The 12,256-nt window shown below is 51.4% G+C and overlaps 2 protein-coding genes across 2 annotated transcripts; both read left to right on the top strand.

Moving 5' to 3' along the window:
- Nucleotides 1-1,160: 1,160 nt before the first annotated feature.
- Nucleotides 1,161-3,839, top strand: PARS2 (prolyl-tRNA synthetase 2, mitochondrial). Its single transcript, XM_071436801.1, has 2 exons — nt 1,161-1,250; nt 1,782-3,839. The coding sequence occupies exon 2, from the start codon at nt 1,798-1,800 to the stop codon at nt 3,211-3,213; it is 1,416 nt and encodes a 471-aa protein (XP_071292902.1). The 5' UTR covers nt 1,161-1,250; nt 1,782-1,797; the 3' UTR covers nt 3,214-3,839.
- Nucleotides 3,840-4,358: 519 nt separating this feature from the next.
- On the top strand, nt 4,359-12,150 carry TTC4 (tetratricopeptide repeat domain 4). The gene is made up of 10 exons (XM_071436802.1): nt 4,359-4,514; nt 4,585-4,702; nt 4,774-4,935; nt 5,810-5,887; nt 6,613-6,737; nt 7,028-7,114; nt 7,984-8,198; nt 9,337-9,418; nt 10,489-10,571; nt 11,462-12,150. Exons 1-10 carry the CDS (start codon nt 4,425-4,427, stop codon nt 11,559-11,561), a joined length of 1,140 nt encoding a protein of 379 aa, XP_071292903.1. The 5' UTR covers nt 4,359-4,424; the 3' UTR covers nt 11,562-12,150.
- Nucleotides 12,151-12,256: the final 106 nt, after the last annotated feature.

Genomic DNA, 12,256 nt, shown 5'->3' with positions numbered 1-12,256 from the left:
ACCCCTTTTGTCCTGTCTCTATTTGCTCTTTTTTTACTGTTACACAAGGGTGGGCATTGTGCAAGAACTGTTCCTGGTGGACAGAACTCCTGGGCCAAGGCGTGGAGTTTGACCTGGGTGATGCCATTCCCAAAGTGCAGCTCCTCAGGGACAAACAGGAAACATGTGGCATCGAGTGCTTTGAGCAGGTCATTGCCCTGGTGTGAAAAATGCGTATTTTATGCGTATATTTTGCGTAATTTGGCTTTTCACAAATATTAAAATGAATATTATATGTGTTCTGTTAGAAAGTTATGCTGCATTATTTTTTTAAGTAGTGTGTTAAATATAGTTTAGGTTATAACAATGTTAAAATATGCTATGTAAGATACTTTTTCTTAAAGAAAGGACTTGCAGCGAGATAGCAGCCACAGGACATCTAAATCTTTCAGAGAAAGAGATTTATTGCTCTCTTATCAGAAGAAACAAACTTCTTCCTGCCTCACTCAGGCCTGAAGACACCATCAGGGTTAAGAGGAAGAAGCTGACACTGCCCAGACAGAATCCTGTATTTGAATGGAATTTATGCATCATGTATGAGGTGTATGAATACGCAACAGGCTGTTGTTTTTAAGGGTTAATCCTCTGTTAACGTGTGTCTTTTTTTGGCTTATTTGGCCCAGAAAAAGGTACCTGGACTGTCCATAATTCTTTGTTTCTATTGTCTCATATTGTCCTAATCCAAATGTCCAAATTATGATTACTCTAATTGTATTGCTATTTTTATAACCATTTAATTACCATTAAACTTTTAAACTTTTAAAAACAAGTGATTGGCGTTTTTCACACCCCACGACCAGCGGGGGCGGATGGAGCTGGCAAAGCGCTCTGTGAGGGGATGAGCACCACTTCTTCCAAGGGCAGGACAGACAAATGGCCACTGTCCTTCAGAGCCGGTGGGACGGCAGCGAGTTCCACAGCAGCAACCTCTCCCAAGAACCGGCACCTCCTCGGCTTTCCAAGCCTCGGAAAGGCGCCCTAATTAGGAAGGGACGCCCAAATCCTGACGGCGCCGGTCCTGTGTGGGCGCTGTCCCCCTCACGCTGCAGCCGCTCCTCCCGCCCGGCAGGGGGCGCCCGCCGCGCCCGCCGGAACCATAGAGAGCGGCGCGCGCCGCCCAGCTCTCCCCGCGCGCGTGTGTCCGCCCACGTGACAGGGAGGGGCTCCCCATTGGCCGCGCCGGCGGGGCCGGGCGCGCGCCCCCCGCGGCTGTAAGTGCGCGCGCGGGCGTGCGTGTGCACGTGTGCGAGTGAGTGTGCACGTGTGTGAGTGTGTGTACAGGTGTGTGCGCTCAGGTGTGTGTGCGTGTGCAAGTTTGTGAGTTCTCAGGTGTGCGAGTGTGCACGTGTGTCTGTGCTCAGGTGTGTGTGCGTGCTCAGGTGTTCCCCCGCGGCATCCCCACCTGTCCGTGCCCATACCTGTACACCCCGGAGGTGTTCGCTCCCGCGTGTGCAGCCAGGTGTGTGTGTGCGGGTGTGCCCGGGCCGTGTCTGCGTACCTGTGTGTCCCGGAAAGCGCGCAGGGCTGTGTGAGCGCTGTGCAGCGCTCGGCTGTGACGGGGCACCTGTCTGTGCCCACCTGGGTGTGCGTGCCCAGGTGTGCCCGTGCAGCATTCCCGTGTCCGTGTAGTGACCTGTGCATCCCGCAGAGCGCTCAGGTGTGTGTGGGTCCGTGCGAGCTCTGGTGTCCCTGTGCCGGTGGCTGCAGCCCCTGACCCCGCTGTGTCCCGTCTCCCTCCGCAGCCCTCTCGGTGCCGCCATGGAGGCCTTGCTGAGGAGCTGCCGAGTCCCGGCGCTGGGTGCCCGTCACGGCGGGGCCAGGGTCCGGCACAGCGGCGGCACCGCGGGCAGGGCCCGGCCCCTGCTGCTCTCCCAGCTCTTCCAGCCGCTGGCGCTGCCCACGGGCGGCCAGGCGGGCTCCGAGGGCCGGCCCGGGGAGCCCAGCTGCCGCAGCCAGCGGCTGATGCTGCAGGCAGGGCTCATCCACCCCACCAGCCCCGGCTGCTACTGCTACCTGCCGCCCACCGTGCGCGCCATGGAGAAGCTGATCAAGCTGATGGACCAGGAGATGCAGGCCGTGGGCGGGCAGAAGCTGAACCTGCCCAGCCTGTGCTCAGCGGAGCTGTGGCGCGCCAGCGGCCGCTGGGACCAGATGGGGCCGGAGCTGTTCCGGCTGCTGGATCGGCACAAGCACGGCTACTGCCTGGGCCCCACGCACGAGGAGCTGGTGACAGCGCTGGTGGCCTCGCAGAGCGGCCTGTCCTACAAGCAGCTCCCGCTGCGCCTCTACCAGGTCACCAGGAAGTTCCGTGACGAGCCCAAGCCCCGCTTCGGCCTGCTGCGCAGCCGGGAGTTCTACATGAAGGACATGTACACCTTCGACAGCTCCGAGCAGGCGGCCCGGCGCACCTACGAGCAGGTGTGCGCCGCCTACTGCAGCTTCTTCACCCGCCTGGGGCTGCCCTTCGTCAAGGTGCGGGCGGCCACGGGCAGCATCGGCGGCAGCACGTCCCACGAGTTCCAGCTGCCGGCGGACATCGGCGAGGACAGGCTGCTGCTGTGCCCTCAGGGACACTTCGCGGCCAACGTGGAGACGCTAAACGGGGAGCAAACCTCGTGCCCTGAGTGCGGGGAGAAGCTCAGCGAGACCAAAGGCATCGAGGTGGGGCACACGTTTTACCTGGGCACCAAGTACTCCTCGGTCGCCAACGCCGTGTTCTCCTCGGCCGAGAACAAGCCACAGCTGGCGGAAATGGGCTGCTACGGCCTGGGCGTCAGCCGCATCCTGGCGGCCTCCATCGAGGTGCTCTCCACCGAGGACAGCATCCGCTGGCCCAGCCTCATCGCGCCCTACCAGCTCTGCTTCATCCCCCCCAAGAGGGGCAGCAGGGAGGAGGAGGAGGGAGCGGCGCTGCTGGAGCAGGTGTACGATGAGCTGGCCCAGGCGCTGCCCCAGCTCGCCGGTGACGCGGTGCTGGACGACCGGAGCCAGCTGACCATCGGCAAGAGGCTGAAGGATGCCCAGAGGCTGGGCTACCCCTACGTGGTGGTGGCTGGGAAGAGGGTCTGCGAGGACCCCCCGGTCTTTGAGGTTTGGGATCAGAATGCCGGCGAGGTTTTGTTCCTTACCAAAGAAGGAGTCATAGAGCTGCTGAGTAAAGTGCAAGTCCCTTAAATGGCTCCTCTCTGAATCCGTCATGTCTGCTGCAGTGAGTTCATCTGAGCAACCCTGGCAACGGCTCTGGGTGAGCAGAGGCAAATCCAGCTCATGTCAGAGCCAGCCATGGTGTCCTGCAGGTGTGCCAGGTGCTGAGGTTGAGCTGGAATCAGCACACATCCCACCACAGGGCTGGGGACGTTCCTTCCTCTGGTACAGGTCCCTGGAAGTTGCTTTTTTCAGCACTTGTAGCCTCGTGTGGCTGTGGGAGCACTGGCAGGGCCATCCCTTCACTGCCTGGCAGGGACAGACTGGCCATGGCCTCTGTCAGGAGCACAGGACAGCCAAAACTGCACAGGGGGACAGGAGGGCTCCCCTCACTGCCATGTTCTCAGCATGAAGGATTGTAAGAGAGACAAAGGAAGGTGACTTTCCTCTGTTTGCATCTCTTTGGGAACATCTGGGGCCCATGAAGGTGGAAGATTGCCGTGGCAGGGCTCCTGCAAGGAACTGCTTGGTGCCATCCCATCAGCACTGATGGGACAGGGAGCTGCTTGGAGGGGTCACCTCACCCTGTGCCACAGCTCCTCGATCTGAGATCTAGAGATCATGAGCAATACTGTAATAAAATCACTGAATCAAAATGCCTTTAAGATCATTGAGTCCAGCCATTAACCTGAGCTGCCAAGGCCACCACTAACCCATGTCCCCAGGTGCCCAGGTGCCAATACCCACTGCCCCTTAAATCTCTCCAGGGATGGTGACTCCATTGCTTCCCTGAGCTGTTCCAATGCTTCACAACCTGTCTGATAAAGAGCTTTTTCCTAATATCCCTGCTGGGCGGGCGGGCGGGGGGGGTGGGTCGAAAGCAGTGGGGCTGGGGCTGATGCCGGTGCTGATACCGGTGCCGATACTGGTGCCGTTGGGATGCTGGGGCTGATGCCGGTGGGATGCCGGGGCTGCTTGGAAGGAGCGGGGCTGGGATTGAGGCGGAGGAGGATGGGATGCCAATGCCGGTGGGATACCGGGGCAGGTCGGATGTCGGGACCGGTGGGATGCCGGGGCGGGTCTGATGCCGGTGCCGGTACCGGTACCGGTCGGATACCGGGGCGGGTGTAACGCCGGTGCCGGTGGGATGCCGGTGCCGATGGGAAGGAGCGGGGCCGGGCCTGACGCGGCGGGGGCGGTGGCAGGCGGGGCCGGGCGGCAGCGGGAGGAGCAGCGGCAGCATGGCGGAGGCCGAGCAGGACGGCGTGTCCGGAGCCCCGGCGGCGCCGCCGCGGTACCGGGGAGCGCTGCACCCCGACACGTGGGAGCAGGTGAGGCGGCGGGGCCGGGCGAGGGGCCGGACTCGGGGCGCTGTATGCCTGTCCGTGTGTCCGTCCGCAGGAGCTGGAGGCCATCCCCATGTTCATGAAGCGCTGCCCGGCCGAGATCGACGCGGCGCGGCAGCCCGAGCTCGCCTGCCTGCAGTCGCTGCTGTTCGACGAGGAGCGGAGCCCCGCAGGTGCGCCCTGCCCTGCCGTGCTCGGGTGAGGTGCTAACCCTGCCCCAGCCTGACCCCCTGCATCCCCGCAGAGCTGGCCAGCATGTACAAGAACGAAGGGAATGCGTACTTCAAGGAGAAGGACTACGGGAGAGCTCTGGCCGCGTACTCGGAGGGGCTGCGGAGGCGCTGCGGGGACGCGGAGCTGGACGCAGTGCTGCTCACCAACCGGGCGGCCGCACAGTTCCACCTGGGTAAGGGCTCCCACCGCCTGGGAACGCGGCTCCGCGCTCCAGAGCTGCTTCTCCTCCCCTTTTGGGGTTTTCTTTTTGTTTGTTTTGGTTGTGTGATAGGTTATCCGTGAGAAGGAGGCGAAGCCTGAAGAGCTGGCTCGCTTCAGCACATGGCTGCGTGCAGGGTTTGTTCTCTGCTCCTTGCAGCTGTTACCTGCTGCTCGAGCCTTGGCTCCAGGACAGGGCAAAAACAGTGGGTTTTTTAGTCTGTTCAAAAATAGACTAGTTTGGGTTGGAATTGATGGATGACCTTTAAAGGCCATCTGGTCCAACCTCTCTGCAAAGAGCTGTGACATCTTCAACTAAAGTTTGTTCAGAGCCCTGCCCAGCCTGGCCTTGAATGTTTGCAGGGATGGGGCTCCTACCACCTCTCTGGACAACTTCTGCCAGTGCCTCACCACTCTCATTGTCAAAAATTTCTTCCTTATATCTAATGTAAGTCTACCCTCATTTAGTTTAAAACCATTACTTGATGATCTTGGAGGTGTTTGCCAACCTTAATAATTCTGTGATTCTCTTACAGCTACCACCATCCTACCAACAGGGAGGGTGTTCTGGCCCTTTTAGTGCTGCTGTGTGTTGCAGCAGGGAGGTGACCTGCTCACACCACCTTATTTACTTCTCACCTGTGTGATTGATCTCTGTCCTTTCACTTCTTGTTCTTAATTTGCTCTTTTTTTACCCTCCTCTCACCTTGCTGTGATTGTAGGAGCAGTGAATTACAGAGTCTCTGCACAAACCATTTTGTCACCTTGGTGTCTGGTTGGATTTTAAATACAAGTGAAGGTTTTAAATAGATTTTAAATACAAGTGAGCACTTTTACTTGCTTTGCAGGGAACTACCGTTCTGCTCTCAATGATGCCATCCAAGCCAAAAAGCTGAAGCCCACCCATCTCAAAGCCATCATAAGAGGTGAGAGTTAAAGCTGGTGCTGCTGCATGGAGCACCAAGAGTCCTTTCCAAATGCTTGGCTGATGTTAACTTTACTGATTGTGCTGCTATTGTTACCAGCCCTGAAACAGGCTGTTGTTATTTGTTGCCTTGTTTCCTTGCATGTTTAATAATTGTGTTTATAAAGCTGAAATTACTGTGAGTGGGCATCATACTTTGTTTCTGGACAGAGTTCATTTCAGAAAGGGAAAGCAGTTACTGGAAGAGATCTCTTCACTTGTTGTTGCTGTTTCTCCCCAAAACAGAGCTCTGCCTTTTGCTTTGCTTTTTCAATCAAAATACCCTTTTGTTCTTCATCTCCTATATCTATCAGAGGTACTGTGGAGTACAGGATAACTTTTCCTGTTTTCCACAATGCTGTTCTTTTTTCCCACTCCATAAAAATCCCCCTCTTATTTTTCCTAACAAAACAAATACTGAAATGTTAATTGAATGATAAATTTTTTTTGTAACAGACACTTTTAGCATAATTCTGCTGATTTCTGTGACTAAGTGATGTAAGAACTGATTAAATACTTTAAATTTTCTTCTCAACTGACCTGCTGGAAGTTTCTGGTTGAACATGACCACACAAGACAGAAATGTTTAGTACAGAAGTGCCAGACCTAGTGCTGTCTATATAATCACCACTTTTGCAGTTGTACTCTGACTCCAACACTGGAAACTTAAAACATTCATCCTTCCAGGAGCTCTCTGTCACATGGAGCTAAAGAATTTCGTGGAAGCAATAGCATGGTGTGAGGAGGGCTTGCAAATAGACTCAAAAGAGAAAAAGCTCGTGGAAATGAGAGCTAAAGCTGACAAATTAAAGGTAAGGATGAAGGCAGGCTGGCATCTGCAGTGCTTGTCTCTTTGGGGTCCCTGGGGGGGTTTCTGTGTAGTGTGGCTCCCCAAGCAGGATGGAGTGGTGCTTCCATGGGCTGTGTTGGGATGTGCCAGGGATAGGAGCTGGAGGGAACCTTCCTGGGGACCCAAACTGATTTTTCCAGCAGGAGAAAATGTCAGGGAAGAGCAGTGGTGGGCTCTGACCTGTTCTGTGTGGGCACTGATGGGCACTGACCTGCTCTGTGTGACCTCAGTTCCTCCTTTCCTTGCCTGTAGCGAATTCAGGACAGGGATGCCAGGAAAGCAAAGGTGATGGAGAGCAAGGAGCAGCGTCAGAAGGAAATTTTACTTGCAGCAATAAAGGTGAGTCGCTGAGAGGGGCTGGTTATCTGTGGTTTGGTTTTCTTTTTTTTAAGAGCTCTCTCTTTTTTCTCTAAAAATTGGATCTCATACATTGGCTTTTGAGGGATAGAGCAAAAAAAAATTTGAGTTAAAACCATGATTCTCCAGGCCTGCATGGCTCTAGCCCCACCTCCCAGCTGTCTGTATTTCAGGTAACAACTAATGCAAAATACAGACCCAGTGTTAGGAGATGGGCTGAGCTTTGTGAGTGCTCTGGCTGCAGCATCACATCAGCCCAGTGAACCTGGCTTTCTCTGCTGCCCACAGGCATTAATTCTGTGGAAGAATAGAAGATAACTGTTCAATAAGGTACAGGAGGGACTCAGTCCTGGATCCTCTCCTTCCTCAGCGAATGTTTAAACTACATTAAAATATTTCAGGCTCTTACGTACAGTCAGATCTCTTCTGGTGTTGCTTTTCTGCTTTTCCAAGGAAAAGAGTGAGCTTTCTTCAGTTCTCTGAAAGAGTAGATGTTCTCAGGAGCTGGTGTGTGTAGTTGCACCCTGTAGTGATGCCTGGCAGACCCCAGAGAAAAGGATTTTAAATGCATCCCTTTCCACATGTGTTCTCAAGCTCTTCTCTCCACGTGTGGGTTCCTCTGGATTCCCAGCTCTCCTCATTTGGTCATGGATATCTGGCTGAGGTTCTGGGTTCTACTGGGAAGTCCAGTCACCTGAGTCTGATACTGTGGGAAAGCTTTGGAGCTGACTCATTAACAAGAACAACATCATTTGACCTTTTGCTGACTGCTAATTTTTTGTTCTTATTCTCCCCGCCACAGCTGTTGGATTTTTAGTTGGTTTTTGGTCTTTCCCCTCCATCCCCTCCAGGAAAGAAATATCAAGCTGGTTCTTGAGCCTTCAGATGAAGAAGAGGAAGTGTCAGATGGCCTGGCTGAGATATCCTTGGATGGGTTCCACTCTGGCAGTGCCATGGGGGCCAAGGTGCACTTGGATGCTGATGGCAGCCTGATCTGGCCTGTCCTCTTCCTGTACCCTGAGCACGAGCAGACAGATTTCACTGTGGCTTTCCATGAGAGCTCCAGGTAAGTGCTCTGCCAGCAGCATTCTTGCACTGAGGAGGTGTTTGAGCAGATGAGAACAGGCAGCAAGTGAAACACTGCCATGCTGGAGCAGCCCCAGATGTCTAATCACACAGCTGGCCCTGCTTTTCAGCAGGGGTCTGCACTCCATGGCCTCCTGAGGTCCTCTCCAACCTGAATTATTCTGTGATTTATCTAAATTTGTGCTGCAGACAAACACATTTAGCCAGGGTGACTGAAGGGGCTTGGAGTGCAATTACTCAGGCCAATAATTAATTAGAGGCCAGGGATACCTGTGACCATCCACACATGTGGATTTTAGAGATTCATTAAGGTGCTGTTTCAAAGCCCTCCAAATAGATCTCAGAAAAAAAAAAAAAAAGTTAAAAATTATTAAAAGCTTCCAAAGGGGACATTTCATAACCAGCAGTGACCCCAAAGTTCTCCTCAGGGCCTCCAGCAGATCTGGCTGAAGTGCTGCAGACCTTTCAGACTCAGACTGGCAAGCTCAGAATTCCACTCTCCTTGATATTAACTTCAATTTCTGATCTTGTAGTGTTGAACAGACTTGGAATTTGTAACTTTTTGTTTGTTGGAAGACGTATCCCTCAGATCTTTTAATAAGTTTAGGTTTTAAAATTCCAGTGCAAACAGGCTGGTAAAGTTGTGGTACTTTTATGGTAGTGTTCACTGTGCTTTTTTGTGACTAAAGGAAGTGGAAATGGATTTTTAGGTCAAACTGGCCTCCCAACACTCCTCAAGTACCAAAATAAAGAAGCCTTGGACACACAGACATTTTCTCATCACTCTGATCTGGTGAAGCACAGGACTGTGTCAAAGGAAAATCCACTTTAGACAAAATGCAGGGTGTTTATTTGACGTCTTTTTCAATGTAAAAATGGGAAGTTAAAAGTAATTAGTTGTTGCACTGCTCAAATTTGAAGCCAATAACCTGAATTACAGGGCCTTGGATTTATTGGGAAAGTGATGAGTTTGAAGGGAAGGAACTATTGGTGATCTAAACTTACTTTCAAATCTGTTTAATTTGCTAATGTATTTTTGCTGTCATTCAAATGCAAGTGTACAAGTTACTGAAGCTGAGCACTTTGGCTAAGCTGACCAAATGTATTTTGGCTTTTAGGTTTATTGATCATTTAATGGTGATGTTTGCTGAGTTACCTCCTTGGGATTTAGAAAAAAAGTACCTTCCCAACAATCTTGAGGTGAGAAGTTTGACTTTCCTTCAATTTCAGGGTTGTTGTGGTTTTTTTTTTATTTCTGCAGTGAGAAGGTGCACAGCTCTGAGGGTATGAAAGTGTTGGCATCTGGTTACCTTACACAGATGGGAATCAAGAGAGCTTAAACCCCTCACTTATAAACTCAAACATTGTCCACATGTGCTGACAGAATTCACTGATGAAAATGGAAGTTGTCTTCCAGTTACATTGTATTTGACAGAAGGTATTTATAGATATTGCTTAGATTCCATCTTTGCAACAGTAACTAATATTTTAATCATCAGGCTGATAGGTGGCCTGGTTTTTTAATTGCATTGTGGAGTTGGTCAATACAAATAAGAAAGTATTATTTTAAAAATAATTTCTTATCAGAGCTAAGTGGAGTTACTTGAGCACATAATCAGATCTAGATAGTATATCTCTATTAACACTTTAGGAAAGGAGGGTTGTGAGTCAGTGCAGCAGGTTTTGAGAATTTTTCTGAAGTTGTACATAGAAGGATAGGAATGTTTATTTTTCATTTTCCACTCCAGTGTCATCTGTGCCAGGCAGCAGCAGCACAACTCTGTGTACAGTGAGCAGACAGGTCCAGAAGGACAGTGGCTGTGTACTTTTCCAGGTTAAATCCTGTGTGTATTTACAGTCAAAGGCACCATTGCTGGATTTTAATCTCTTAAATCAACTCTCTTTTGTTCAAATACCTCTAAACCCACTCAGTTTATCTCATAACATTGCTGCACTTCACCTGTTGAAATGCAGCCCTTAGATTTGGACTGATTACCTGTAAAGCATGGGAACAGCCTGTGTATTTTGCCTTCCTGCTGCCACTGCCAGGAGAGCCTGAGCTGGTTTATACAGGGAAAACTTGGAATTCACACAAAGCAATTTCTGCCTTGCTGCATTTTGCATCCAATAGCTGGGTCAAACTACAGAGGTTTGATAAAGCCCCAGCTGATAATGGTGTGCTGTTACTGGGCTTTCAGCAGCTTAGTGCTTTCCTTCATGTACCTTAGGCATTTAATAACCACCCACCCCCCCCCAATTTTTTTTCCCAGCTCTATTTTGAAGATGAAGAAAGAGAAGAAATGTATGAGGTGAACCCAGAACACACATTGCTACAAGTGCTGCAGCATGAAAGGTGAGGCTGTACCTGTCCATGTCCAGGGGAGAAAAGGGCAAAAAGTATGAGCCTTAAGTCCAGTTTGTTCTTAAATAGTCCTAACTCTTCTCTGACTTTTATAGTCCTGCCTCTTGAAGGTATAAAGCTGCATGGATTTTGTGCCTGGCTTTAGCAACTTACACGTGTTTTCCCCCCAAAAAAATGAACAGCTCTTTCCAGGCCTGGATGGAGATAGGAAAGGGAGCTGGGCACAGCTGAGCAGCACAGAAGAGCTATTCCAGATCCCATCTACACAATACTACTTTAAAAAAAAAAGAAGCAGCAAAACAGGCAGCAGCCTCTAAAGAGCACATTGAAGGTTAACAATGCTCTCGCTGTTCATGCTGCTGTGTGAGCAGCCCCCGGCGCAGCACACAGCACTCTTCTGCTCTGAAACTGCCTTTCAAGAGTGGTGCTGTTGGTGAGAGAGAAGAATTTGCTGTTTGTGAAGCCAGAAAGTTCCTGTGCAGCCGAGTTGCAGCATCTCGTAGCTGGCTGGAGCTGCTGCTCAGCGTGGGGGGCTCGGTCTGTCCCAGTGGGAGCGGGATCTCTGTCACCCCATAAAACTCAGCAGTGCCCAAAGGCCCTCAGATTCCAGGCTGTAAGGGCAGCTGCAAAAGAGCCCTCCTTCCAGAGGGAGAATAACAGCTGCCTTAATTAAAAGAAGCTGTTGGGAGAGGAGTTGATTCATAAAACACTTCTCCTCAGATGTGCTTAGCCCTGGCTACAAGAGGCTCTGCTAATCAGCACAAAATCTCATCTCCAGCCTTTGGGGGGTCAGTCTTTATGGAGCTGGGCAACAGTGACTTTGCTTTGCAGGACACTGGGCCAGCTACAAGGAAGCCAAGGACTCTTTTTGATCTTTGCAGGTATTTTGTAAAGGCCGGGACCCCGACAGTTTTGGTGTTTGCCAAGCGTTCTCCTTTCTCTAAGAAATACTTCTCTGGCAAGAAAGTGCATCGACTGTAATGAGCAAGAAAGAAACAAGGAATCCTTGCAAGAGGCTGCTGTTTGTTAGCCCAGCTCCAGGCTGCAGACTTCTGCTTGAACAAAAATACCTTGCACTCTTCAGGGGAGGAAAATAATCTTGGCACACAGGGAAACTTCCAGGGGAGCAGCACAGGAGAAGGAAGGGCTAACATGAGGGGATTATTTGTTTAAAAGGGAACCCAGCTGGCTTGCAGAAGGTCTCCTCTATGATAGGCTGCATGTGGTTTTGAAATAAACCTGAAGCAGTGCCAAGCACTGGCTGTGGTTGCAGTAAGAGCAGCTGGGAATGTACTTCCTTACCTGAGAACATCACAGATCTGCTCGGGGGTGGGCTGTGGCTGCTGGGGTTCAGCAGCAGTGGCCTGGGGAGGAACCTGCCTGTTGCAGCAGGGTGGATGCAGTCAGGTTCCTGTCTGGGACTCAGCAGCTGCTGCTTTGTCCCTGCTTGGCTGTGCTGCTGGCCAGGCTACAGCAGAGCTCTTTGTTTGGAGCAGTGTTTGACTGACCCTTTTGATACCTTACTGAATGTCCTACAGAACCTGGAATAAACATGGCTATTTTAAGTAGACTGACTTCTGCCTAATGAACGAGACAACAGTTTGTCTCACTTTGTGAAATGCCAGAGAATGACAGACACTGATTGTAAACCCCAACATAACACCCTTATCCATTAC

This window comes from Agelaius tricolor, unplaced genomic scaffold (assembly GCF_023055355.1).
Source record: "Agelaius tricolor isolate 1412-34295 unplaced genomic scaffold, bAgeTri1.0.p SCAF_11, whole genome shotgun sequence".
In the NCBI taxonomy this organism is placed as follows: Eukaryota; Metazoa; Chordata; class Aves; order Passeriformes; family Icteridae; genus Agelaius; species Agelaius tricolor.
Note: the sequence above shows the minus strand (reverse complement) of the source record. Positions and strands in the feature narration are given on the sequence as shown.

What these genes read in the sequence shown, in the direction of transcription:
- PARS2 (XM_071436801.1), top strand. Translation starts at nt 1,798, where the DNA reads ATGGAGGCCTTGCTGAGGAGCTGCCGAGTCCCGGCGCTGGGTGCCCGT.
- TTC4 (XM_071436802.1), top strand. Translation starts at nt 4,425, where the DNA reads ATGGCGGAGGCCGAGCAGGACGGCGTGTCCGGAGCCCCGGCGGCGCCG. An exon ending in GGCCGCACAGTTCCACCTGG is followed by an intron (nt 4,936 to 5,809) that starts GTAAGGGCTCCC and finishes CTTGCTTTGCAG; the next exon opens with GGAACTACCGTTCTGCTCTC. An exon ending in CAAGTGCTGCAGCATGAAAG is followed by an intron (nt 10,572 to 11,461) that starts GTGAGGCTGTAC and finishes TGATCTTTGCAG; the next exon opens with GTATTTTGTAAAGGCCGGGA.